Source organism: Propithecus coquereli, unplaced genomic scaffold (genome assembly GCF_000956105.1).
Source record: "Propithecus coquereli isolate 6110/MARCELLA unplaced genomic scaffold, Pcoq_1.0 Scaffold1, whole genome shotgun sequence".
NCBI lineage: Eukaryota > Metazoa > Chordata > Mammalia > Primates > Indriidae > Propithecus > Propithecus coquereli.
The window spans coordinates 12,762,334-12,790,267 of NW_012133857.1; the positions used below are offsets into that span (position 1 = coordinate 12,762,334).

General features: G+C 55.4%; 1 protein-coding gene across 3 annotated transcripts; it reads right to left on the reverse strand.

Moving 5' to 3' along the window:
* Positions 1-14,640: 14,640 nt before the first annotated feature.
* MST1R (macrophage stimulating 1 receptor) lies at positions 14,641-27,762 on the reverse strand. 3 transcript variants are annotated; one of them, XM_012659816.1, is made up of 20 exons: positions 26,298-27,762; positions 23,296-23,484; positions 23,088-23,216; positions 22,736-22,906; positions 22,258-22,418; positions 21,733-21,898; positions 21,488-21,624; positions 20,976-21,137; positions 20,795-20,888; positions 20,448-20,657; positions 20,219-20,365; positions 19,973-20,138; positions 19,728-19,829; positions 19,448-19,654; positions 18,492-18,572; positions 18,133-18,314; positions 17,929-18,038; positions 17,498-17,663; positions 16,970-17,106; positions 14,641-15,204 (listed from the first exon to the last, which is right to left on the reverse strand). In XM_012659816.1, the coding sequence occupies exons 1-20, from the start codon at positions 27,534-27,536 to the stop codon at positions 14,949-14,951; spliced, it is 4,212 nt and encodes a 1,403-aa protein (XP_012515270.1). In that variant the 5' UTR covers positions 27,537-27,762; the 3' UTR covers positions 14,641-14,948. The 3 variants fall into 3 exon arrangements, with proteins under 3 accessions (XP_012515270.1, XP_012515336.1, XP_012515416.1); XM_012659882.1 differs by lacking the exon at positions 20,219-20,365; XM_012659962.1 differs by lacking the exons at positions 23,088-23,216; positions 23,296-23,484 and having other exon boundaries at positions 26,298-27,559.
* Positions 27,763-27,934: the final 172 nt, after the last annotated feature.

The window sequence follows — 27,934 nt, forward strand, 5'->3', positions numbered from 1 at the left end:
TGGGGTTAGACAGGTCTTTGCCATTTGTGTAGAACAATCTGAAGACAAGAATCCAGGGCTGGGACTGAGGCATGGCTTATCCCTTAGTACCCAGACAGGGAGGCACATGCAGGGTAGGGCTGGCTTCAATGTTTTGGCTTCAATCTCTAGCTGCCCTCCAGGCAGGGGATAGTAACGCCATCCTCAGTTCTTCCAGGGCATGGACCTGGCCAACACTGAGCTTTGTTCTTACACCCACTATTCAAAGCTTTGTTCTTACACCCACAGGGTCAGGGACCATGGCTTCTAGCCACTCCAACTGGCTATAGGGATGGGGAGGCTCTTCAGCATAGGGCAGAGTTTGGGACAAGAGCAGAGGCAGCTGGCATTGCCTAGTTGCCTCTATGAGGACCCTCCTAAGGAGGCTTGTACCCTACCTGGCTGCAGGGTGGCCACCCAGGTTGGAAAGCTGGGGAGGAGAAGAGAGCCCAAAGTTTACGGTTCTGGCTCCCACCAAATCTAGAAAGTCAGAGGGGCAGGAAAGATGTGAGCCTCAGTATTCACAAAACCTCATCCCCCTGTCAGCTCAGGTTGGGCTTCCCACTCAGGATGCATTACTTATCTGCCCCTCTCTACTCCCTGTCCCAGGGTACCAAAGGCCAGTACTCCCATACCCTCACACCCTGGCTGGCCAACAGAAGCCCCTCCTAACCCAGCATAGAGCTCCAGCTAAGGTTTGGACTCTAGAAGGTACCTGTATTACCAGGCCAGCTCCCCCAAGAAGCCTCTACTTTGATAGGGACCTTCCCTTGGGGTCAACACCCCAGGCCATCTTTGGAACTACTTGGCTGTTGTCCACATTGCTAGATTCAAGCCCCAGAAGAGGGCCCAAGATGGGGAAGGGGAAGCAGTCTTTCCCTCTGGAGCTAGGGGAGGGGGCTGCCCTTCCTATCCCCCCCACCTTGTGACTCACTCCAGGCTGTGTGGGTTATTACATTATGTTTGAAATTGCCATGGCAACTAGCTGGAAATCAAGGGTAATTGCTCTTGTTGTCAGGGCAACGGGGCAAAACCCACAGCAGCCACTCTCTGTGGTTGCCCTTGGGGTGCAGTAAAGGTCAGGCCAGATCAGAGCCAATGCCAGCCAAGGGGCTCTGGAGCTCTCTAGAAAGGGCAGATTGCCAGGGGCCATGGAGTTCCAGAGTGCAGAACCAGGGCCCCCATCCCTGACCCCATGCCTTGGACTCTCACTTTTCCCACACCACCCTGTGCCTGAAACATGCCACAGTGCTTAAAGCAAGCAGAACCAGAACTTTTATGTGCTCACAACTGGTACTTGTAGATAGCCCACGGGCCCTCCTCCTCATATTCGCGGCGGCTGAGCCAAAGGCTCTGAAAGGAGTCCTGGGATGCCATGATGGAGCCCCCAAGCCAGGCAGCAACTGCACGGTGGGGAGAGCCCAGCACTGTGGCACCAGGGCCCAGCTCCTGTCTCAGGCGTTCAGGGAAGCCACTCACCAGGGTGCTGCCACCATCTAGCACCACATTGGCCAGCAGCTGCTCCTGCTGCTTGGCCTCCAACCGGCTGATGCTTAGAAGGGCCAGCTGTGGGAGGCCCGGCTGGTTGATGCCTAAGAGATTTGGCTGGAAGAGAGCCTCAGGACAGCAGAAGCGCTCAGAGCCCAGTGTGATAACCTGCTTATCTGGGAGCACAAAGTCCACCCGGGCCTGGGCCTGTATGCGGGCTATCTCAGCTTCCATATCCATGGCCACGTAGCAGCAGGCCTCTTTAATCTGGTTGACCAGCCCTGCTTTGGGCAGTGATTGGCCACTTACCTGCAGCAGCTGAGTCAGGTATTCAGTGAGGTCAGCACCAGCCACATCCAGCCGGTATGTGTCAAGTGGGGCCAGGTCCCCAGTGAGGATGGGTGCCACATAGGAGGTGCCGTGGCCACTGCCCAGCACCAGCCCAGTGGTACGCCCATAAGCATAAAGTGCCAGCAGGGCCTGATGCACTGTCTGCATGGCTGGCACGTGGAAACGCTCAAAGAGTATTTCAGCCACCTTTTCTCGGTTAGTGCGTGGTGAGATGGGTGAGTCGGCCACGAGCACAGCCAGCTCCTCAGGCTGCACGCCCAGCCTGCAGTAAAACAAGTGCTGCCACAGCACCTCTAGTGCATCCCAGTCAGAGACCACACCTCGGTTCAGCACCGAGTAGGAGCCCTCTAGGTTTTCGGGCACTGCATACCGAGGCTGGCCCGGGGCTGGGTGCTGTAGCAGCTGGACTCGTGAAGGTACCACACTAAGGACATGGTCCTCTCCAGCCAGTCCACATTTGGTGAATCCTGTGCCCGTATCAATCACCACAGCTGCCATGCCCTGGTAAGGACGCAGTGAATGGTGGCAGAGCACTGGCGACCGCACTGGCAGGGCATCCATGGTGGACGCTAGCTCATAGCAGGCCCCATGGAGCAGACCAAGGTGTGCAACCACTGACGAGTGTGTAATGTCCTCAGCTGTCAGCTTGAACTGGGCACTCTGGGACTCAGTGCCCACCATAGCCATAGGTTCTTTGCATCCAGTGCCAGGTGTGGTAAATGTGATCAGGGAAAGCTGCTCCTCCTGGGCCCTGGGGGAGCTGCCAGGTTGCCAGGATGTCAGCTGATGCATGCTGGAGCTTTGAGCACTACCGATGCCAACTTTGTCTCTATTCATATAGATATAGGTCTCCTCAGGGGCCAGGGGCACCTGAAGTACCCCCACATGAGTAGGCAGGCCTGAGGGCTCACATTCCTGGGTGGAAGCCTGGCCAGGCTCTCCATTGGTAGGGGGCCCTCTTGAAAGGGTGGGCTCTTTGGTGACGGGGGTTTCTTTGGAAAAAGAGGGCTTCCCAGTAAGGGGTACCTGCCCGGTCAAAGAAAGCTGCCTGGCAAGGGGGGTCTGCCCAATGAGAGGAGGTTGATCAGTAAGGGGGCACTGCTCATCTAGGGGGTGCAGTCCAGCAAAGAGGACCTGCCCAGTGAGGGGGGCCTGCCCAGCATCTTCGGCCTGTGGGTTATCAGGATGAGAAGTAATGACCTCTTTCCAGCTGTGGCTGCCTCTGTCCTGGAGCAGTGGCTTAGGCACCTCCTGGGTGCTGGCTAGTGCAGCAGGCTCCATCCACTGCAGTTTCTTGGTCTGGGCCATGGAGGCATCTGGCATTCTGGAGGAGTCCATCATCCAAATGGTGCGACTAGGTTCATTTTTTTCAGCATCAGGTTTGGACCAGCCAGGACTAGGGACATGGGTCATTATCCTCTCACCAAGTTGGAGGGGCATCCCCAGTGGAACAGGCCCACTGAGCATCCCAACCTTGATGGGCGTCTCAGTACCAGGGGAATCTCGTGTATCCAGGTTAAGCCTGGCCTCCTTGGGAACCAGGGCCACTTCTCGATAGCTGGCAGATGACATACTGGAGGGTACTGGGCTGGACACCATGGGTGTGGTGGACCAGAAGCTAGAATGATTGCTGTCAGGAGAGAGGATGGGCTTGGCCAACAGCTGGGTAGACAGCATATTTTCAGGGACATAGATGGATGAGTGGCTGGGCATGAGGCCCACCAGCACTGCCCGTGAGCCCATAGGATCATGGCACAGCAACCCCATCCTGGTGTCACCTGTGGCCATATCAAACACTAGCACGCGGTCTTCCACAGCTTCTCGAAGCTGGCAGATAGGGGCACTGGACGAGGGGATCTGCATGGCTTCCCTGGGAGACTGGAATGGTGACTCCTTGTGGCAGGTTACTTGGTAAGCAGATGGTGGCATATTGGAGCAGGTGTTGTCGCAGACATTAGGGGGATGCTTCTCTAGCTGAGAGCTGCAAATTTCCTGGCTACTCCTCTGGGACTTGGTGGTATCTGGGGCCTTTGGGCCTGGTGGGCTGCCTGGCCTGGAGGTACAGACCAGAGGCTTCCCTGCTGGGTTCTCAGCCTGCTCGGGTGGCGCCTGCTTTCTGTCAACCTCATGCTCCTGGGCACGGTCTGGGAACTCTTCTGGAGTAGGTGCTGGGGTGGGAGGTTCCTCTTTAGAGTGGAAATTCACTTTGTCCTGGCAGGAGGTGACCATTTTGGAAGATTCTAAGAGGATTGACCATTGGTTGTCACACCTCCTGAGGAGGAGGTCTCGAGACAGGCCCTTGGTTACTGTCGTGGTATCAGTTGGGTGATCAAGGGTGCAGGTATAAGTTTCAGCTGCAGTGGACTTTGAGGTTGCATCCAGAACTGGAGTATTAGCCTGAGCTGGATTTGGATGAGCCAGTGACAGAAAAGAAGAAGTTGTAGCTAGGGCAGGAGCCTGAGCTGGACACAGGCACTTGCCCTGGCCCTGCTCTTGGGCTAGATCCTGGGCTGGAGCCAGATGAGGACCTTGTGCTTCAGCTGCACCATTGTCTCCTGAGAGGAAGTAGGGTAGCCACCGACTCTTCCTGGTTCCCAAGGGGGCCATCTGGTCAGGGCTGCAGGGGCCTTTGCCCCAGCCTACCAGGACCTTAGCTGGAGCCTTGCACTCCCCCTCAATCTGCACCTGAAGCCGAGGGCGGTAGGATCCATACTGGGCTATGTCACTGGTGCTGTCACTGTGTGTGCAGACTGGTAAAGTCAGGGTCACATCTTCCATGATGAGATGCTGTTGGGCTCCCACGACAGGGCTCTGAAACAGGCTGGTGGAGAAGAGTCTTGGGGCATCCTGGGAGGGCTGCTCACAGCAGCACTGGGCGCTAACCTGAGTAGGGTCCTGGAGTAGCTGGTGAATGGGCTCAGAGACATGGGCCTGGGAGGTGGGGCCACAGGTCCCATCAGTGATGGTCTTGGTAGACAATGATAATCCTTGCTTGAAGTATAAGGATTCTGAACTTATCCATGGTCTCTGAGGCCCTCTGAGGCCACCCCCTAGCTGCTGGCTGCTGGCTACGGGGTGGCCCTGGGGACCCGATGGATCAGGGCCCCCCACATTCTTGGTGGCTTCCATAGTCCTGCTCCATGTCCTAGGTGCCCTGCCCCCACTTCATTACCATGGTGACCCTACACATCACAGCCCCTAGTGACCTGGGGAGTAACAGAGTGTGGGAAACCAGGGGCCCCACCCCCCTGGGGAATGGGGGCCTGATCAGGGGACCTTGTCAGAGAGACCCAGGGACACTAGTGAAGTCAGCCAGCTGCAGGGCAGCTTCCTCTACCCTTCCCAGCCAGGCTAGCCCCAGAGTGAGGGCAGTGCCCCAGAGCAGCCACTTTAAGGCCAGGGGAGAAAGGTAGGCAGGGAAACTCTGAGGAAACCCCTGGCACAGGCCATTTGGCAGAGGGCACAATGCCTCTTCACCATTCAGTCCCAAGAGTCAAAAGGGGATGAGGGGCCTAGGCTCAGTCCCAAGCTCCCCTCCCCTGTGTTCCCCAGCTCCCGCTCCAGGGACAGCAGCTCCTTGGCAGTCTCTGCTGCTCCAGATGGTTCTCCTCTGCCTGTGCCTCAGAGAGCCCCCTCCCCAGAGCCACATGTCCCTGAAGCCCAGGACCAGTATCCCACAGGGGTAGGGATGGGGGTGGCAGGGGTGGGGGTTGGGTTTCTGTTCAGAATCCTCAAGTCAGAATGTTCTAGCTCTTTTCACATTGTATCAGCTTCACTTTAGCCATAACGGGGACAGAGCACTGGGCATAGGACTAGGCCAGGGTGGCCACAGGGCCAGCCAAGTTGCAATTAAAGGATGGGGCATTCCATGGAGGGAACATTTTGACCAGCCCAGCCAGAGGGAAATCCTCTGCCCCGAAGTCCAAGTTCCCACCAGCCCCACCACCAGCAGACAAAGAGCAGCCTGGGGCCTGAACTAAATTCATAAGGCAGTCGGGCCACAAGGGCTGCAGTCCTTGGGCAATCCCTGTGGCTATGCTGGGTCAGAGCTCATGGACTTGGGGTACACATGACCCAGTGAGACACCGGCAGCTGCAGCCAAAGCCAGTGCCTGTGTCACCCCTCCCCCAACTACAGGCAGCACTGCTCAGGGAGAATCTTTTTCCACTTGAGGAAAGGAAAGGGAAGAGCTCAGAGGACTTTGTTTTACAACTTGGGTACCAGCTCGGCCACAGTAAAATAAAGTACCAAGAAGACTCCTGAGGCCCCTGAGTCCAGGCCTTAGTTCCTGGATGACATTTCTGGACCCACCCTGGGCCAGAAGGAAACATGCTACCTTGAAGGAAAGGACCCAGTTCTGGCAGGATTCAACATCTGCTGATGAAAGAGCCTTTGGGCTTTGAATAAACATCAGACGTAGCCAAGCAACAGTCATCACTGGCTTTGGGTGAGAATGGGCTGGCTTAAGGTATGACCTGGTGCTGGTGGCCATGAGGAAGTGCCCACATCACTCCTCCCTCAACTCCAGCAGCCCAGCACAGAGAGTGAGAGACTTTGCCTGGAAATCCAGGGAATTCTCTTGTATTTTACCCAACCTCACCAAGATGGTACCACTAGGAGTATGCAAGAGTAATAGCATTACTGGGTTTGGGGCACCCCCAGTGCTGATACAGCTGCAGTGACCAGTGACTTACACCAGACACTCAATTCCCTTTCAGTACCTGGAAAGCCTTCTCAAGAAGGATGGGTTCAAACAAGCCCAGACTGTGAAGATTAAAATAAATACCTAACTCTTCAATGCTGAGACATTGAAAAACATCCACAAACATCAAGAACATCCAGGAAAACAAGACTTCACCAAACAAACTAAATAAGGTGCCAGTGACCAATCCCGGAGAGATGGAGATAGGTGGCCTTTCAGACAAAGATCAAAATAGCTGTCCTGAAGAAGCTCAATGAACCTCAAGACAACACAGAGAAGGAATTCAGAAGCCTATCAGAGAAATTTAACAAAGAGATTGAAATAATATAAAAGCAGAAATTCTAGAACTTAAGAATTCAATTCAAGAATTCTCATTTGTCAAACTGAGAAATGCATCAGTCTCTCTCAACTGCAGAATTAATCAAGCAGAAGAAAGAATTAATGAGCTTGAAGACAGGCTATTTGAAAATACATAGAAGAGAAAAAAGAAAAAAGAATAAATAAGAATGAGGCACACCTACAAGATCTAGAAAATAGCCTCAAAAGAGCAAATCTAAGTGTTATTGGCCTTAAAGAGGAGGCAGTGAGAGATTGGGGTAGAAAGTTTATTCAAAGAAATTGGATGTGAGGGTGATCTGGCTGCGACATCTGTCACCCTATTGATCTTCAGGGTTGATTCGGCTGATCTGGCTGGCTAGGTGGGTATCCCCTTCCTCCCTCACTGCTCCATATGTGTCCCTCCTGAAGCTGTGTGCTTGGTCGAGAAGGACAACCTTCCCCGATAGAGGAGGACTGTTCTTTGGTCAAGGGTGTACAAGTAGCTTTGCTCCCTTGCTAGAACCTCCAAACAAGCTCTCAAAGAAATAACAAAACATTCCAAACCTAGAGAAAGATAAAAGATGAGGCATGGCAGGGACACAGTGATCACAGGGCTGGCTGCACAGTGGAGGCATAGTGGGCACAGGACTGAGCACACAGTGTGCTGTGTATACAGTAAGGACGAGTTGGACAAAGGACTGAACATGGGGTAGATGCATAGGAAATGTAAACAATCAGACCAGGTGGGCAGTTCCTGCCTCCATTTCTTAGATGGAGAAACAGAGGGGCAGGCGAGAATGGGACCTGCCTGGACCACCAGCCCAGGCGCAGAGCTGCCCTGCAGCCACAGAGGACAGGCCTAGGTAGCAGTTTGGAGAGCCGTCCATTGCCACGGACCCAGGTCTTGAGGTTCTAACCCTTTGCAAGATCAGGCCCTCTTCCCTCCCACCAGCTCTGAGCTCTGGGCCTCCTTGCTCTGTCTTCCAGAGCTATGTCCTTTCAGGTCTCAATCTTTCCACCTAGGACACAGGTTTGTGGAGAATACAGCTATAGGCTTGTCCTCTGAAACTGTGTTTTCACAGAGGTTAAAAATAGTGTTTACAGTTGGCCGTGGGGTGTGAGGCTGTGTGACCAAGGACAAAGGCTAGCATTGTGCTGTATCCTTACCTTTTTTTTTTTTTTGAGACAGAATCTCACTCTGTGGCCTGGGCTAGAGTGCCGTGCGTCAGCCTAGCTCACAGCAACCTCAGACTCCTGGGCTCAAGTGATCCTCCTGCCTCAGCCTCCTGAGTAGCTGGGACTACAGGCATGCGCCACCATGCCCGGCTAATTTTTTCTATATATTTTTAGTTGTCCGATTAATTTCTTTCTAATTTTAGTAGAGACGGGATCTCGCTCTTGCTCAGGCTGGTGTCGAACTCCTGAGCTCAAACAATCCGCCCACCTCGGCCTCCCAGAGTGCTAGGATTACAGGCGTGAGCCACCGCGCCCGGCCCATCCTTACCTTTTTGACTCTGCATTGGGCAAAGCCCGACTCAGCCACATCTCAGGCTGGGCCCCCTCCCTGCTTCCCTGGGTGCTGCCTTTGGTTAAGAATGGGAACAGATGGCTCTGGACACCGAGCAGTTGCTCGCCTTCATGTTATAGTCCAGGAAGCTGCTCACCCTCCTGCTAAGGTCCATAGCCCAGGGGTCTATGGCCTGTGCATGTGTGTGCATACACTCATGTACACACATACTTAAACATTATTAACTTCATTAATCTCTGGCTTGAGCAAGCTAATGTTTTTCTTTGTTTACAGCAAAGATGCTAGTAACAATCTCTAGTGTCTGTGCAATATTTGAACTGGCCTGTATCTGGGAGCACTGGGAAGGCATGGAGGGAGGCCATGAGAGCCCCTGGCCTCTCTGACCACTGAACCAACCTCCACCTCCTGCGGAAGTGAGACGTAACCCTCCTTTCCCAGACTGGGGTCCTTTGTGAACAACTGGCCTGAGGTCTGCTGGGGGAAGGGAGCAGAGTCTGGCAGATGAAAGAAGGCCCAAAGGAAGCAGCCATGAGAGAGAAGGCCCTTCCCACCTGGGAAGCAAACATCCCTTACAGCAATAACAGCAATGACTGATATTGACTAGGTCCTTCCTCTGTGCTGGCACAATGGGAAACACATGTAATCCAGACTCTCAGCAATTCAATGAGCTGGGCACTATTGTACCTTATTTTATAGATGTGGAATTCAAAGCACAGAAAAGGAAGAAAGGTCTGTTTCAGCTAGTGTGTAATAGAGCTAGAATCCAAAGCCAGGCCACCAGGCTCTGGATTCACACTTCAGGAACCTGCGGTACTACCACTGGGTGCCATACCGAGGGCCACACAGGCATGGGCCCTGCTAGAGGGGAGTCAACTTGCCTCCCTTCCCGGTGCTGCAGCCTCAAGCCCCACACCCAAGCTATGTCCTGCATGGACCTGCTCCTTCTCTCGATAGCTTAGTAGGTAGCTCAGGCCAGGGAGGATGCATTTTCTCTGTTGGCACCACTAAGCCAGTGCCCTCCCAGGAACCTGGTGGTGCTGAGTATGGGCCAGACTGAGTCCTTTGTATCAGAATTCTTGACTGGCCAAAGCCCATTCCCATTTCATCCAGCTGGGGAGAGGGGCAGCAGGGCAGATAGGCTCTCAGGTTGGGCCCCTTCTGCCCAGCCCCCTAGGGAAATGTGCCCCTGTACCCCTCCCCCCACACGTTTTTAAATAGTCTCTCACCAGGAAGAAGGGCATCCAATTCTATTTCTGATTCTGGGAAGTGAGGAGGGCCAACATGTTGCCATGGCAATCTGGAGAGCCCCTCCCCCAGGCCAAGCCCATTCCCCAGGCTGAGGGCTGTGAGGTGGGGGGTGCGTGGCAAGAAGAAGCTGGAAGGAGCTTGGGCTGAGGGTGAGGCCAGACAGAGTCTCCTCTGTGAGGGCAAGACCTGGCATTGCCTTCCACTTCACACTTCACTGCACTTCCCCTCAGGCAGGATTGAGGGGAAGGCTCCAATACCTGTGGAGAGGGTGAAGTCACCCTGAGAAGCCCTTCTCCCCTGTGGATCAGGCTGGAACTCTCCCACATAGGAGGCCTTGAGGATGGTGGGGAAGTGGCAAGGGCACGAAGGGGAGCGGCACAGAGGCTGCGCTCTACCAGGAGCTCTATGGCTGACCAAGTCTCCCAGACCTCCTTCAACACACACCTCTTTTCAGCTCCCTTGTGTTCTCAGGAGGCAGATAGCTCTGTCAAATCCCTGGCCCACTCTACCTGCCTTCCACTCTGTGCCCCGTGAAGGCTCTGAACATCTCCAATCTAGGATCAGAACGAGCTTTAAAGGGCTCCCAGTGCAGCCAATGGCTTGGTAATGGAGTGAGAAGCAAGGCCTGTTTCCCCAGGGGTTCATCTTTGGCTACTGCCCAGGGGCTCATACACCAGCCCTTCCGCCCCAGAGGCTACAGACGGTAGGATTTAGATCTGCAGAGGGAGGATATTCCAGCTAGGAGCACAGCCCAGGCAAAGGCAGTCTTCTGAAAAGACCTAAAAAGGATCTTGTGATTCAACCCTCTCTAGGTGCTGATGTGAAACTGAGGCCCCCAAGGAGGAAGGGATGCACTTTCAGTCTTCTAGCTGTATGCCAGGTACTCTATCTGTGCCTTCTTCTCCTGACCATTCTCCCTGGAGGTATCTAAGCGACCTGTGAGCCTTAGACCTCCTGCTTCCCTAAAGTTTCTCCTGGCCAGGATATACCCATTCCATGGAGGCAGGACCATGTTTTAAAGCAGCTGGCACCTCCTGATCCCTGGTCATCCTGCCTGACCCCAGAGGAAGGCAACCCAGGATAGAGAAGCCCAGCCATAGGGGAACGTATGCAGGGCGAGGGGAGATAATCCATTCCTAATCTGGGATGTGGAAGGCAGAACCCACTTGTTCCAGGAGGACATGCTTTTAAGCTCTAAGGCACAGGGAAATTTAAATAACAGATGTTTAAACAACCTTCCCTGCAAGCCAGCGCAGTGCAGTGACCCCTCTGCTGTGATGTGTTGCAGCTTAAAAATAGCCCACAATGAACTGCTCTGAGCCCCAATTGACTCAAGCTTACGTAACTCTGCGTGAAAGATGGCCAGCAGCACCAGCCTAGAGGGAGGGCAACAGCACAGCCACCCTGATTGCTGTCCACAGCTGGCTTACGAGCTGGCAGAACTCCTCACCCTTCCTGGGAGCAGCCCCCCACAATCCAGAAGCCAGTATAAGTGGGGGCAAAGGAGGTGCTGCCAAAAGCACACATAACTTCATGACCGCTGAGAAGAGACCTCCAACCATGCCTGTAGAGGGAATGTGAGAAGAGCTGCCCTCCTTCTGGGTTCCTATGGAACCCTGGCCCAGTGGAGGGTAGGAGTGACTTTAAGAACAGATGACTGGGTCAAAGAGACCAGGGAGGAGCCCATGAGGGCAGGGTGACTGGAGCTGTCCAAAAGATTCATTTCCCCCTTTGAAGAGGGGCCCCCTGGCTTAGAGGGACATGTCAGCAGGACTGACACTTGGCTGAAGCTGTCAATGCCATGGTACCCCGGGGGTGGAGCTGACTCCTCTGGGGCCTCTGATTCTCCATGGTCCAGGGTGCAATATCCCAGGAGGGACCTGTGGCACAGGCTTCAAGGGAGGCGGCACTGGCTTCAGAGTTGATTGAATCCTGTGATCTTGGCCACCAGCTGCTTCAAGCCCCCTGCCTTCCCTGATGCATCTCCAGAGCCCAAGTTCCCAGTCCAAGCTGGGGGCAATGGCTCACACCTGTAATCCTAGCACTCTGGGAGGCCAAGACAGGAGGATCGCTTCAGGTCAGGAGTTCAACACCAGCCTGAGCAACAGCGAGACCCCATCTCTACTAAAAACAGAAAAATTAGCCAGGCATGGTGGTGCGTGCCTGTAGTCCCAGCTACTTGGGAGGCTGAGGCAGGAGGATCACTTGAGCCCAGGAGTTTGAGGTTGTAGTGAGCTAGGCTGATGCCATGGCACTCTAGCCTGGATGACAGAATGAGACTCTGTCTCAAAACAAAAACAAACAAAACCAAGTTCCCAGTCCAAGACTAGCCACAAAAGTGTGCAGGTGATTAAACCAACCTGAAAGGGATCAGAGAGGAGAAAAGGTGAAGATGCCCCTGGCATTGGGAGCCTCTGGTTCTTGCTCGTCCCTCTGCCTCTGCCCATGCTGAGGCACACCAAGGAGTCAACCACTTCTCTCAGCTCCTACCACCTGAGCCCAAAATAGGAACCACCATGGGCCTGGCTCCTGAGCTCCCAGAGAGCAACAATGAGACTGGGTTTGGAATAGGGCTATATCTGGAGCCCTCAGGTGTGTCCTCCAGAGAGATTTTGGGTCTCTGGGAAAATTTCCTGAAAGGCTGGACTGAGGCATAAAGAGACTCTCAGGCTAGATTCATGGTACCCCATCAAAGCAGGTCAGTCCATGCCACACATGCCCTCCAGGTGCCAGATGACAGTGATACTACTGGGCCATCAGGAGGGTATGAGTCATCTGCTACTTCCTCAGCCTCAGCTCCTACCCTGGCCTCCCCACAGCCTTTACTGGCATCTGTTTGCCCCCAGCCTCACTAAGCTAAGATGGAGGGAGATGAGGCAGAGGAGTTGGTACCTGCTCTCCACAACTCTTAGTGGGAAGGCTGGTCTCCTAAAGCCCTGGGAGAAACCTCTGCTCACCCCATTTCACCCTGGCGGCAAGCCCAGGCCTACCATAGCCACTAGCAACCCTCTCCTCAGTACCATACCTGAGCTACTACTCAAGCCTCCCCCAGGAGAGAGGCAGCCCAGCCTTCACCAGTCCTGGAGGTCACTCAGAAACCTCCTGGTTCCCCTAGCCTATCCAGGGACTTAGAACTACCTGTTCTCCCTGGTAGCCTAGTCAACAATTTGAAGTCCTAAAATAGTTTCAGCTCCTGACACTCCAGATGGGCTTGGGACTATCAGGTGGCTCTGAGAATGGAGCTCAGAGCTTGGGAACTGAAGAAGTTGGGGGTGGGGGCAGGTGTGTCACAATGCAGGACCCCAAGTGCCTGCTTAACTGGAGCCTCTCCCTGGAGAATTCTGGCCCTGGAGGTCCTTGGCCCAGAAATAGGCCCAAAGCCCCATATTCTGGCTGTGCAGGAAACCTGATACCCCCTGAGCTTTTTCCCATCTCCCTTCTCTGGGACCCTTTTCCATGCTAAATCCCTTCCTGTCCTATCCCCAACCCCACCCTTTCCTCTCTGAGCTTCTCTTGTGAACAGATAAGCCAGTAGTAGTCCCTGAGCCACGGAGAGCTCAGTGGGGAAGGAACTCTTAGGCTTTGAGTGACCCTTAGATCCCCAGGATGTGGGTAAGGGGTGAGGATTGCAAATTAGAAGGATGGAGGCAGACCTTCCCAATTCATATAGGGACCACAGCTGTGTGAGGAGGGGGCTCCATTATACTCAACTCACCTCTCTACCAGCCTCAGGGGTAACACAATTGTCTCCTGCTCATACACAGAGACAAGGGGTCAGTGGCCAAGCATGTAAGGCTATAACCTCCCCAGTGCCTGCATCAGAGGCATAGCAATAACCAGGCAGACAGCCTGTCTCTGTCCCCTTCAGCTCACAGGTTCCTGATCTTTGGACCCCTGCACTCAAGCAGAAGAGTCCCCTTTTAAGCCTTACCCACTGTCCTCAGGGTCCTTAGGGTCTCCAAGACTGGGCCTCTCTCTGTCCTGAGGTGACAGAGTGAGCAGCAGTATGGGTAAAGAACAGCTGGGCAGTTTTTGTCCCAAGGAGACTCCCACTCTGCTTAGCAGGGAACTCTTGCTCCAAACCCAGGGTTCTATGTGTGACAGGGCACAAAGCTGGGGACTTAGAGGGGAGGAAACTTGCCACTCTTAGGGTGAGCTGGGGTCTCCCAACTGAAGGGATAGAGGCCATGGGAGTCCTGAGTAAGGGAGAAGAAATACCTTGATCCCTGTCCTGGGACCAGGCACCCTGGTGCCCCAGCTACCTGCACCAGCATGGCCTAGCAGCCCCCTCAGCAGTCAGGGTATAGGGGAAGGGGAGGAAGAGGAGGAAACTGTTCTCCCTCCCCAGAGGAGCATGTCCCTCTAGCAGCTATTGTGCAGTGGCCTTGATGAGTATAAATAGCTTGGGCATTTGGCACTTCGAAGTTGGCTCCTTGAAAGTGTAGAGTTGAGACCTTGCTGCTGGCTCATCTCTCTCAAGGCTGCAAGTGTAATGCTGGCAGCGTTGGGGGGCTGGCAGGTCTCCATGCCCCTGACGGTGTGTTGTAGTGGGTGTGCTGCAGACGGAGCAGGGAGCCCTGGAGAAATGCTAGGGCCAGGGGCAGGGGGACAGGGAGCCTGGGTCATAGAAGAAACCATCCTGGCCACTTCATGCTTGGGTACTCAACTTACCTCTTTGGTTCTATTCAACAGTACCTAGGACCCTGTTACCTGGATATGGGCCTTGCCCACCCTTCCTATTCTCAGGAGTCTTCTTACTGATCCAACCCCATTCTGGCCTCAGGGCCTTTGCATGTGCCGCTCACACAGCCAAAAACTCTCTTCCCTCAACTCTGATTCTGGTGGTTTTTCCCTACTTGATAGGGCCTCAGCAAAAATGTCACCTCCTGGGAGGCATCCTTCACCTTTCTATTTACCTCTCTATTTAAAGCAGTTCTCCATTTACTCGAAGCAGCCTCCTGTCATTCTTTTACATCACTTATCACAATTTGTACTTAAACATTCATTTTTTTCTTTACTGGTTCGAGGGTCAGTGTCTGTGTGGTCACTGCTGAGTCCCCTATGCCCAGAAGGCAAGGTACATAGCAAGCACTCCATAAATACATGTTGCAGAAGGACTGCCCTAACTGGCTCACTCTGTGGAGTGAAGGATCTAATATGCCCTGCTCACCTATCGCCTCTGAAGGTTAAAGGGCAGGGACAAGGTGGAGGCCCACTGCCCTCCAGCCTGGTGTGGCTTAGAGGCAACTTGGGGTTAGCTCCAGGCTGCTATGCAGATCCAGCCCAAGGATTAGGTCAAGTAGGCCGAGGTGGCTCTGAGAGGGGCCGGGACCGCCACGTGCTCCTGTGCACGGGTGGGGACGGTGTCTGTTCTGGGAACATGTTCACCTCATCTGAGGTGCCAGGGCCCAGGTTCACATAGGTTGCTGGCAGCTTCACATAATGATCCCCAAGTAGTGCAGACACTATCCGCTCCACGTCCCCCACTAGCACTCCAAACGTAGGTCTCGCTGCTGGGTCCACCTCCCAGCATCGCTGCATCACTTGGTACCTGTGGGGAGGAGGGGGATGTCAGGGGCAGTGTGTATCTCCACCCAGGGATTCTAGGCCACTCCTCTGCTGTTAAGCCACATAGGGATGAGGACAGGTGACAGGGCCTAGTGTCCAGCATTGCCCAATCAGGGGCAGCTCTTCTTATCACTATGATTGTTGTTCCATTCCTGCCTTCCCACCCTGGCAGAGGTTGAATTACCTCAGGGGTTAGGGGCTCCTGTGCCCTATGGCCTGGGCTGCGCAATCTTGGGCAAGTTCCTTAACTTCTCTGTGCCTCTGGGTCCTCCTCTGGTCATAGAGAAGTAGGGGCATAGGGTGGAGAGGATGCCTTTGAAGTGCTTAGCACACAGCCCAGCTCACAAACTATCATGGTTATCACAGGTCTTTCATGAGGGAAGCCTGGGTTCAGTGAAATAGGGATTAAAAGCCCTGAAGCAGGAGCAGTGTGGTAGCACCAGTGGCACCATGGTTCCCAAGCAGTTCTCTGGGTTTGCCTGGTGGGTCCTAGTGCATGACCTGTCACCTTGGGGATGTCATCCCTGCCTTAAATGGTACTCTAAGTGCCCTACACACAGTATCTCATATAATCCTCAGACTCTCTGAGGGTAGTACTTTGCAGATGAGGAAACAGGCCTAGAGAAGAGAAGGGACTTTCCCTAGTGAATTGGACACTCTGGTGTGCCACCCAGATCCCCGTATTATTCTCCCAGTGCTGGGAGTGTTGTCTGCTGATGGCTCTTGGCTTAGGCCTTCTCTAGGCCCTAGACAGAAGAAAACTGCCTCTGCCAAGCTCATACCCGTTCACCAGGGATAGCCTATGACCAATAACTGATTCAGGCCTGGTACAAAGACCTGGCCTTGGTCTCAATTTTGGAAAACTCAATTTCAGAGGGCTATCCCAGCTCAAGCAGTCCTTATGGGATAGGCTAGAGCCTCTGCATCACAGCACAACTTCTCCCTCTGCCCAGTCCTGCTTCCCTTACCCTGAACTGACCAACAAACCTCCCAAACATAAATCTCCATCTGAGTCTGTTTCAGGGAGCCCAACCTGGATGCAGGTAGGCAGTAAAGTTAATTTCCATTCCTTTAAACCAGAAGTATTAGTGAAGTGAATAATAAAAATCAAACCCAAGGCATGTAGGGCTGTGAGGAAAGTCTACTCACATCCTTTCTGGAGCACAGCCTGAGACAGCAGACATCAACTACTTTTACCTGTGATCTGGTTCTTTCTGTTCTAACTATACACAGACCTGGACCCAGCTGAGGCATGCCTGCTACTTATGAAGCTGAAACTCTGCACCAAACCCACCCCATAGGCACTGAGGACAACACAGCTGCCATCATTCCTCCAGGAAGGGGGAATCTGAAACTATATCAGTGACAAAAAATCCTGATCTGCAGATACAGAGGGGGCTACTGTGAGAGCTAATGGAATCTTTCCTTGAGGTCGAGTGGAAAGGATGGTAAACAGCCCCCCTTAGTGGGAGTTGGGGAAGAGTGCTAGGAAATAAAATCTCTGCCCTCAACACGGACTCTTGAGTTCAGAATGCTGTTACCATGGCAACTGTGGGGTCCTCCCAGTGTCCTGCCCCGCATGGGGGTGGGACCAGCCCACAGATGAGGAAATTGAGTGAGGCCCACAGAGTGTCCCTTTCCTGGTCAACTAGAGGGTCAGTCGGAAAGCCAGGCAGGAATTCTGCCTCCTGCCCCTTCCTTGTCTCTGGGGTACAGTTCCCTTCCCACTACCACCTCCATATACTCACAGAGAATTGGGGCAATACTCAGGCTGGGGCAGGCGCCGACCTTGGATGAGGAAGTCAGTGAGGTCAAAAGGGTCGATGTGGGGGTATGGTGGGGCGCCCCGTGTCAGCAGTTCCCACAGCAGCACACCAAACGACCACTGTGGGAAGGGAAAGGTAAGGGGACTCAACTCTCACCCCAAATTTGGAGGCAGGTGGTCCTGCCAGGGCCTCTACCTCCCAAAGTCCTCAGCTAGAAATGGGGGACTCAGTCCTCCACTGAGAGCTCATTCCTTGATACTTCACAAGTATCCTCCCATCACCTCATCCTGCCCAGAGGTGGGGCTGGGCAGACCCTGGATTATCAGTGAGGAGCCAATGAGTTCACGGCTTCCTCTTGCCCTGGCAGGTATCAGATTCCATCTTACATCTGCCCAAGAAATGGGCAAATGGGCTGTGGGGATTGCCCAGCCTGGGGATTCCCTGGGCTCAGATCATCCAGAGCTGAGGGTGCTGAGGCCATGTGGATGCTAAGGCAGGTGGGGGCCTCACCACATCAGACTTGGTGGTAAATCTATAGGTCTGCAGGCTTTCCAGTGCCATCCACTTGACAGGTAGGCGAGCGTGGTGGTGCTGTTGAACACTATAGTACTCTTTGTCCAGGATGTCCCGGGCCAGACCAAAGTCAGCCACTTTGACTGTGAATGACTCATCCAGCCTGGGAGGGAGGGAAATCCCACTTAGTACTCCCCCTACCAGGCCCTGAACCCATGTGCTCCAGGCCCTTACAGAATTTCAGAGCCACAGTGTCCATCCTAAGCCTTCACCAGGCAGACAGAAAAATTGAGGCCCAGAGAGGGGAGGACATGCCCAGGGCTGCACAGCAAAGGTTAGAGTGGGCCCTTCCCTGAGGTGGCCTTGGGCAGCTGCGTACCCCTGTACCCTGCCCCCTCTGCTTCACCCCAGTTACTCTGGCCTCTCACATGCAGTTCCGCGCAGCCAGATCCCTGTGCACAAACTTCTGCTCTGCTAGGTACTCCATGCCACAGGCTACCTGCAGGCCAAAGCTGATGAGGTCCTTCACGGTGGGGTTCTGGGGGCACAGGGAGTTTGGTCGGCAAGGGCAAAGCAGTTCCATCTCCAGCTGTTGTCCAAGTCCCCCCACCCAACACCAGCTGAGCACTGACCCGCTGAGGTGAGCGGATGAAATGGAGCAGGTCTCCATGGCACATATAGGGCAGCAGCACATGGGGTAGCCCCTCGGGTGGCAATGTGATACCAATGAGAGCCATCACGTTCGGATGGTGCAGACCACGCATTAGCAGCCCCTCTCGAAGGAAGGCCTCCACCTCCTGCACCTCTGTGATGCCTGTAGAGTGGCTTGAGTCAGGCTTAGGGCAGGGAGGCCCTTTACGAAGGTCAGGTTGGCAATGAGAAATAAAGGTCTGCTTCTCAGGGTCACTCAGTAAGGTGGTAGCACAGAAGGAAAAAGAACCCTCACAGCCTGGGGCTCCTCCCCCTGCCCTCCCAGCCCTATGCCACTTACGACTCAGTGACTTGATGGCACAATGGATTCGATTCTGGACCTGGTCTGTGTATTCTCCATGGTAGACAACTCCAAAGTGGCCTGGCGAAAGGGAGATGATGAGAGAAGCTCCGGTACCCAAGGCTCACACCACACCTTCTCATTGGCAATCAGACCTCAGAGCACCAAACTGGCCAATCTGACATTAAAAACAAGCAGCAGGCCGGGCGTGGTGGCTCACGCCTGTAATCCTAGCATTCTGGGAGGCTGAGGCCAGAGAATCACTCAGGGTCAGGGGTTCAAGACCAGCCTGAGCAAGAGTGAGACCCCATCTCTACTAAAAATAGAAAGAAATTGGCTGGACAACTAAAAATACATAGAAAAAATTAGCCGGGCATGGTGGCGAATGCCTGTAGTCCCGGCTACTCGGGAGGCTGAGGTAGGAGGATCACTTAAGCCCAGGAGTTTGAAGTTGCTGTGAGCTATGCTGACGCCATGGCACTCTAGCCCAGGCAACAGAGCAAGACTCTGTCTCAAATAAAAAAAAAACAAAAACAAAAAAAATAAGCACTGGAAACCAGGCACAGTGGTGTGTACCTGTAGTGACAGCTAGTCAGGAAGCTGAGGCAGAAGGATTGCTTGAGCCCAGGAGTTCGAGGCCAGCCTGGGCAACAAACATGACCCTGACTCTAAAAAAAAGAAAATTAAAAGAAAAAAGAGAAACAAGCAGCAGCTGCATGAGGGCAGTGCCCGCAATCCTCCCATGTCCACTTAATCCACACCAGAACCCACTGAAGATAGAACTCTTCTAATCTCTTTTTCACAGATGAGCAAATGGAGGCTCAGAGGGGTTTGGTGGTATACCAATGGTCACACGGGTTGGTGAGAAGGCCAGAGCACAGTCTGGCTCAACTTTCCCTTGCGCCTATGTCATCTCAGGACTCCACCTCTGCCCCAGCCCCACCTGGTCCCCGCACCTTTGCCAATGATTCGGTCACTATGGGTGACCACCTGCTCATGCGGAATCAGCACATCCTTGACTTCGGCCAAGAGCGCAGAGTCCAGGTCCCTGAGCCAGATGGACTTTGTCTGTAGCAGTGGGACACAGGATCCATCCTCGCTGTCTGAGAAGGATGCTCTGTGGACCCGAGTGGTGGAATCCAGACCATCAACAGCAGGGAGTGCTGTGGGAAGAGGGAGTGAGGGGTTTGTGGGGAGAGGGGGTGGCCCTAGCTTCTAGGGCTTCTAGCATCTCACCAAGTCCACTTCTGTAGTCAGAGCCCGAGCGGAGCACAGGCAGGTGCATGGCTCCAGTGGTCTGGTCCCGGGATGCCAGGTCATCCAGGCTGGGAGAAAGAACTGTGGAAAGACAGCCCCTGCTGGCCAGGCTTTCTAAGCTCCTCGGGGCTGGCCCCCACTGGGGAGGTATAGAAGATTCATCCTCAAGGCCTGGGCATAGTTTGTGAGTAGGGGCTGAGTCAAGGTAGGAGTGGAGAGCTCACCTAGTTGCTTCTTCCGCCGCCAGTAGTTGAAGACCAGCACAGTGACCAGTGCAGCCACAAGCAGGAGCAAGGCCAGAAGGACACCAAGGAGCATGCTCTGTGGGACCCCCTCTGGGCCCAGTCGCACCACTCTACCCAGGAAGTGACATTCACCATCCACGCAGACCTAGGGGCAGGTGGCAGTTCAGGCCTAGCCTGCAGGCCTTTGGCCCATGTTTCCCATGGAGGGCCAGCTGGGCTGCCTACCTGCAATGGGACGCCACCCCTGCCAAGTTGCAGGGATGGAGGCAGGGGGCAGACAACCACATCCCCTAGGAGCTTGTGCTGGCAGCTCTCACCACCCACAGTCACGTTCACATCCACACAGTCAGCCACAGCGCCCAGTCCAATATACTGCAGAGACAGTCATGAAGACCAACCAGTAGCCCCCAACCTCCTGATCCCCCATTGTCCCTGCCCCATCCCCTGCACTTACCTCAAACTTAATGGCATGCTCCTCAGGTTTCAGGGGGGCTAGGTTGGCACTGGGTGGGTGGGGTTGGGATAGGAAGCGAAAGCCAGGCAGTGTAAAGCCAGCAGCTCCATCCCCCCAAGCACTCAGATTCCCTGTCACCCACCCCTGGGGGGCTCGGACCACATATTCAGGCAGGCGGCACTGCTGCTGCTCCGGAAGCTGCCCCTCACACTGCTGGGACCCACATGAGAGTGGTTAGCTAGGCATCCCACCTGTGGCTGCCCCAGTCTCCTCAGCCCAACATGGGGTGGGGCTGGAGCTCAGGGGACCGGCCCAGCCTTCCTCCCTCCTGGCCAGCGCCTGCTCACCCTGTTCTCCACTGCCTTAAGCCCATCATGGAATGACAGCACTAGGTGCCATGCTGAAGTCAGATGCTGGCCACGGATGGTAACATGGGAGCCACTGTGGAAAGAGCAGGGTGGTGGGCTTTGAGTGTTGTCTGAGGCTGGCTTCCGCAGAGGCCAGAGTAAGCAAGGAGGTGGCACTTACGTGTAGCCACAGTTGGGGCTGATGCTCAACACAATGGGGTTTTCCTTGTAGTGGAAGGTCCAGGAACCAGGCACCTTGGCATCCCCCACCTGCAGGCTAAGGGGGACACTGGCTGTGGCAGCCCCAGGGGGGGTGGTACATAAAAGTTGTTCCTCAGTGACCCTGCAGGAATGAAGAATTGGGTTCAGGGGTACCCCTTTTTTGGTGATATTTGCCAATCACTCCCAGTTCCACTGTTTGTCATATCCCCCACCTGCCCATACTCCATGGGACGGTCTGAAGATAGGGTGGTCCCAGCAAGACCTCCAAAAGGGCAGGGAAGGAACAGGTTCCCCACAGCCTTGCTGGAGCTAGTGGACTCTGTGATGGGCTCTCTTGCCTCTAGGCTGGAGGGGGCAGTAGACCCTTCTTCCTAGACCTGCTCCCCACACTGACCATGTGATAGAGCCCTCTTCCCTCCATCCTGACAGGATCTAGGCTCCCACCTGGTGAGGCTGCCTGGTGGTACTTACCGTTCTAGCTGGCACTCAGTCCCATTGACCAGCACAGCCCGGCTGGTGCCTACAGACAGGCCCCGGCCTTCAAGGGTGAGACAGGTACCCCCTGCCCGTGGGCCAAAGAGGGGTTGCACTGCTGTCAGCACAGGCTCCTACGAGGGCATAGAGGTGGCTTAGGTAGAACAGGTCCTCCACTCCAAGCCTTTCCCTTCCTGTACCACCCACTGGTCAAGGGCATACACAGGGCAAGGTGGCCTCACCACAAAAGAGAAGCCTCCCAGCATGGAGGTGCCGTCTACACGGAAGTGCTTGCCTGGTGGCATGTTAGTCACGGTGAGGCTGACGTTGGAGCACCCTGCTGCCTGGGTGCTCAAGGGCTCCAGCTTACACTCCAGCTCCTCTACAAAGTCCTGCCGGGGCACTGGGCTAGAGCACCAAGGGAACCCCTGCTGTCAGCTGGGAATCACGCAGGCCTGACTGCATGCCCACCAGAAGTCCCAGGGCTTCTCTGAGACTGAGGATGACATTTTTCCACCCATGCCTCCCTCCAAGACAGGCAGGATCTGGTGGGGCAGAGACTGACCTTGCCTGGTCCATGAGTCAACAGACGGATAGGGCACGTGCACACTCAAAAAGGGACAGAGACATCTCCCCAGACACAAAGAAGCAAGAGCCACTGCAGCATGCCCCCTACTCCCTTGCCCCTGACAAGCAGAAAATAGGGTCTCATAGGGAAGGGGCAGCTTGGTTGCCCCATCAGGGATAAAGGAGGGACGAAGTTGTACCTAAGTTTTGTGATGTCCTTGGGCAGCAGCCAACAGGGACTTTGGCCCACAGTGATGTGATGGGTTCCTTCAGGTACCAGACCAGCAGGGTGCAGGTAGAAGTTGGAGCCACACAAGGTCAGCCTTGTGCTGCCCCTTAGGGGTCCGCTGTGGGGATAGAACTGAAATGGGAGGAACAGATAGCCTGAATCATTGTGTGGGGTTGGGCTCTCTCAGCCCCCTCTGCTTCTCCCAAAGTCTCCTGCCAAAACCCTTTGCTTGAGCCATATTCCAGCCATTCTGGGTCACTTGCTGGTCCTCATTCAAGCCCATTCCTGCCTCCAAGTCTTTGCATGTGCCATTCCCTCTGCCAAAAATGCCCTCCTTGCAGATAATGAGGACACTCCAAGCCTGAGGAAGACTGTGGTCAAGACTTGCTGACCACCACCCAGGCCCAGCTTATCCCACCCTTACCTGTGCCCTGCTAGGGAAGCCATACCTCAGAAAGCTCAGGCGGGCAGTAGTCTCGTTGCCAGGAGCCGGGACAATCCTTCTGCCGGCCACACATGCTTCCACACCAGCCACAGCCCATGAAGTGCTGTGCCCGCAGGCAGCGTTTGCAGGTGAGGAAGTGGCGGCAGCCAGGACCCCGCATAGGTACCTGGAAGACCTTGGGGTGGCAGATAGGTGGCTCAGGGGTGGCTGGAAGGTGGGGCCTGGGCCCCCTAGACCTTCCTCATCCCATTGTAGACTGGGGTGGTGACACCCATATGTCAATGCCTCCCTGGATTAGATGGAGAGGCTGTGACTCCCACAGCCCTGGCTCCAGGCCCTGACCCTACCCACCTCACCTGGTCCCCAGAGGCAAAGAGTAGGTGGTCCCCAAGGCGACTGACATCCCGCTGCACAGGCTGCCTATTGCTGTCCAGTGAAAAGTTGGACACATACAGCAAGTAGTTGAGTGACCTGGCCAGCTCCACCTAGGATAGGTCAGCTGTGAGCAAAATGGGGATGGGGACAGGGATCCAGAGGCTGGGGGGTATGGGGATGAGAACCTACCTGCAGGATACGCCCATCAGTTGTACCCATGTGGGCCACTGTGACATTGTCAAGGCGTGTCACGTGCAATGCAGTGACCTGCACCGGTCCCAACAGCCCATTGAATAGGTCCACACGCATGAGGCTTCTACTGACCAGCAGAGGGAAGTGGCGGCAGCTGGCATTGGGGCTGGGGGCCTCCAGGACAGGCTGGGGAGGGTCAGGGAAGGGAAGGAGTTAGGGTTCAGCCCTGTACACTGACCCTTGGGGTCCTTTGTCAGTGACCACAGCAGCCCAACTCCCACTCATCATCTGGCCTGACTGGACCTGCCTCCACCTCCCCCACAGAGCTCTCAGAGTAGCAAGGGCAGGGAAGAAGGCCCAGGCTGGAAGGCCAGCTCCCCCTACTCCCTGCCCTACCCTGCCATGTCCATTCTGATAACGAGTTACTGAGTCTCACAGATCCAACCCCATTCCATCCTCACAACCACTCTGTAGAGTGGGTGCTCTCAACGCACCCATCTTACAGATGAGGAAACAGGCTCAGAGAGCTTTGGTCACTCGTCCAAGGCCTCATAGCCCCCAGGAGAGGAGCCAGGTTGGAAGTCTGAGCTCTTAACCAGAGACCTCTCCAGCCCTTGCTGGTTCTGCTCTGCCTCTTTGTGTGCACTTCAGCAAACCCTGTCCCCTCAGGGCTTCAGTTTCCCCACTTGCTAAACTCTGAGGTTAATTGGCCAGCACAAGGTGGTAACATAATTCTTCTCCCTGAGACTCCAAAGGTCTCCTAGTACCACTGGCTGCTACTTATACCTCCTTCGGGGTACAGAAGGGATAAACCAAGACCCTACAGCCTGGGTGTCAGACTAGGCTCTAGAGGGTAGGAGACACTAAACTCTTCTATGCTCTTAGCAAGGGGGTGTTTTGGGGAGGCACTCATGTCCCAAGGCAGGACTGTGGAAGCTTCTGGGAAACCAGAAAGTGAGGGTATGAATTTGAGGTATTGGAGCTGGGCGTGAGGTGCAAGCAGGGCTCAGTAGCCAGCCCTAGGTGCTCCAGGCCCTCCCTAACCATCCCTGAGGGCACTCCTTAAGGCAGGAGCCTCTGAAGCCCCCATAAGACCACATGGGCTTAACCCAGTCTTAACACTTTGATGCTGATCAGCAGCCCTGGGAGCAAACGCAGGTGCAGCGCTGGGCCTAGAAACCCCACATACCCTGGGTGGGTGGGGACTGGGACTTTGTCCTCACTTGAGGCAGGAAAGCAGCTTGGCCCTAGCTAGAAGCCTACCAGGTGTTTTTAGCATGACTCAGGGACAGGTGGGGCTCTGAGGCTGAAAAGAGGCCCTGCCCCATCTAGGCCCACACCCCTTGCCTGCTCCTCCCTAGGCCCCAGGGCCTTAGCTCTGAGTTCCCAGGATTGTCTAGGGGCCCCTAACTCCTGAAAATGCTGTTATGTGTCCAATATCCCACTGAGGACCTGCATCCTACCTGAACCCATGGAGGACAGGCACCAGCTCTGAGTCCCTCAGGCTTCCTATGGCCAACCACTAGGAGCATGCAGTGTGTGCTGCCCCAGTGGCTGCATGCCCAGAGTCACTGAACAAACACTGGTTCACACACCTCCTGGGGGTCTGGCCAGCCTGTGGGTAGGGCCCAAGGTTAGTGCCTGGAGCCTGGCACTGCCCAGTAGTACTGGGTGTCTTCTGACCTACTGACCGAGCTAGGCAGAGGTTCTGACTCCCCAGAGAGAAGGAGAAGGGGCCAGGCAGGGCTGCCCAGGTGCAGACAAAGAGTCCCCACCCCTAGGGCCTCTCAACCCTGATGTACCCAGAGGAGGGAGGCTGAAGATCCCCCACCTCACATTGGGTGTAATTTCCCTTCCCACCTCTGAGGCATCAATAGGAGCTAGAGTCAGCTGAGAATGTCACAGTGGGGCCAGGGACACAGGATGGAAACTCTTACAGCAGAGGCTGTGGGTCCCATTCCTTTGTTCTACTCTCTTATAATCTTGGGTGGGACTGTTTCAATGGCTTCAAGGAATCAGTTTTAGTTTTGTCTTCAGGGCAGCATTTTAAGGAGCATCCTGTTTATTTCTACTCCCGCTCCCCAGGCCGTGGCTGGAGAGAACCTGGGCAGAGTCTGTTGGAAGGAGCCCTCAGTTCAGCGTGGACTGGGAGACCTCCTGTCTAGGCCCTCCTGTCTAGGGCCTCAACTATGGTGGAAGAAAGTCTGAGGTAGACCAATTCCAACCAGCCCCTCCTAGGCCTTTACTCATCCCTAGATGTTTGTAGTTGTTTGCACAAGACTGGGTGAGGCTCCCAGAACCTTCTAGAGCCAAGCTGCCTTCCCACATGTCCCAGGTCCTTCCCCAGTCACCCTATGGAGAATGGGTTAGTGAAGTCCGGGCCACATAGGCTCCCCAAAAAGCTCCCAGACTTCCAAGGCCCAGGAGGCTCCCTAGAACCTGGTGGGGGTGGGGGGAAATTCTCTGACAACTCCTGCCCCACCCCCTTTGGAAAGCAGAGCAAAACAAGGGAAAGCGAAACTGTGTTGGCAGCAGCTGTGAGTCTGTGTGAATCTGTGAGCCTCTGCCTGTGTATTTGTGCATGTGGGGGGATGGTATTTTTCTGAGAGTATGAGTGGTAGGCAGCTAGGAGGGGATGTCCATCACTCTACCCAGAGTTCGAGAGCTGTGCTGGCAGAGAGACAATTATGGTGCAATCCCATCCTCACATAACCAAGGAAACTACCTGAAAAAATCAGAGGCCATGATGGATGGGAAGGTGAAAGAGCAAAATGAGGCAGGGGCAGGGGCTAGCCAGCCTTGCTAGGAGATGTGCTTCAAGTGTGGCCTTTGGCTGATTTCTCATACCGCCCCCAGCACTTAGGAACTGGGTGAAAGAGAAAGCTTCTCTCTGCCTGCCCTCCCCCTCCCAGAACCTGTCAATGACGGAGGGAAGCAGCCTGTGTTCAGCCACCTGCATGCACACTGCTCACAGGTGAGGGCCCCTTGTTTCTGCTCACCGGGTTCGGGCAAAAACTGGGCGACTGGAAGAAGTCAAGGCCTCGCCGGAGGCCCGGGTGCACTGGGGACTCACAGCAGCTCTCCACACCCTTATCGATTAGGGTGTCCAGCAGGTCAATGGGGAAGTTACAGACGACAGAGTGGGGGTCCACGCCAGGGCTGCCATCCCTGCTAGCCACGAAGACCCCAAATAGCACTTCCTGGCCTTCAGCGATGCTCAGCTCAGCGGCGAGCTGGGCGCCCACTGGAGCTGAGTGGGCTGCCTGCAGCACTGGGTAGGGCTGTCCGCCCTCTGGGGCCCCACGGCGCCTGCGTTTAGGAGCAAAGCGGCAGTCGAGGACCAGCTCCCGGTAGTCGCCCAGGTCTGTCTCGGTGGCGCTGAGCCGCGCGAGGCGTGTGTGCAGAGCACCAGGAGCGTCTGTCACACTGGTTGGCTGCACGGTCAGGAAGTAGACGAAGGCTCCCGAATGGAAGCTGTGCACGTATTCGATATGGTAGGAGGCGAGGTACTTGGGCAGCACTGACAGCGCAGCAAAGCCAGGTGCGAATCCTGAGGCATCGGCCTTGAGGCGCCTGATGGACACCGAGCGCGGGCTAAAGCTGGCAGCCACGGCTGCGTCCAATGAGGATGCCACGTAGAAGTAGGAGGCCTGGCCTTGCTCAACCACGGTCACGCGGGTGCCCAGTGGGCTGGCCACACAGTCAGGGCAGTCCTCGGGCCGGTTGTGGTGGGCTGAAAAGAGGCAGGATGGCGCTGCCAGGTGCAGGGCTGTCCCGTCGGGCTCCAGCTCATGCAGGAAGCAGCGGCCCTGCAGGCTAGAGCCACAGCTGACCAGCGCGGGCAGTGCTGGCTCCAGCACCAGAACTTGCATGTCTGTGTCGCCAGGTGGGCCGTGGGAGTCTGCACCACAGGCCGCACACGTCTCGCAGCCAGGGTCTCCAGCAGGGCCTGTGGCCAGGGTCTCCACAGACTGCAGGTCAGGCCCAAGCACATGCAGCCGATTGCGTGTGGCCACAAACACGGCACTCCCATCTCTGCCGCCTTCATAGGTCGCCAAGGCCTGTACTGGGCCGCCGGCAGAGAAGCTGGGCACCACGTACTTCACGTCAAAGTCTTGGGAGGCCGCGTAGGGGGTTCGCGGGCACTGCCAGTCCCAGCCCGCTGTGGGCACAGCAGGCGTCGGCGACAGCAGCAGCAGCAACAGGAAGGACTGAGGCAGCGGCGGGAGGAGCTCCATCAAGGCCGAGCTGGGTCCCTCGGGGAACCCTGTGAGTCTGACTCCAGAGATCTGGGCTGGGCCAGCGTTAAGCAGCGGTTCGGAGAGCCCCGGGGCAGCCGACCCCCGCCCCTGCGTTCTTGTGAAACCCAACCCCCTCCCCTGCCCTCAGGTCTGAGCACTCGAAGCCTGCGGACACACAGGCAAAGGATGGAACAGCTGCTCACCTGCCGCCCGGGCTGCCGCTTCTAGCTGGCGCTTAGAGCTAAATCGACCCGAGGGCGCGGGGCTGGCGGGCGGTAGGGGCGGGGCGGGGCTGGGCGGTAGGGGCGGGCCCGCGTGGAAGGCTGGGCCCAGCCCAGGCCCTCCGCGTAGCCGACTCTTCCGGCCCTTGGGAGCCTTTTTCTCAGTGGCGTGGA

Coding starts and splice junctions, on each gene's coding strand:
- MST1R (XM_012659816.1), bottom strand. CDS start 27,536: ATGGAGCTCCTCCCGCCGCTGCCTCAGTCCTTCCTGTTGCTGCTGCTG. Junction 20,889..20,975: donor AGCCCCAACTGTGGCTACAC/GTAAGTGCCACC, acceptor CTCTTTCCACAG/TGGCTCCCATGTTACCATCC. Junction 18,573..19,447: donor TGACCGAATCATTGGCAAAG/GTGCGGGGACCA, acceptor CCCTTTCGCCAG/GCCACTTTGGAGTTGTCTAC.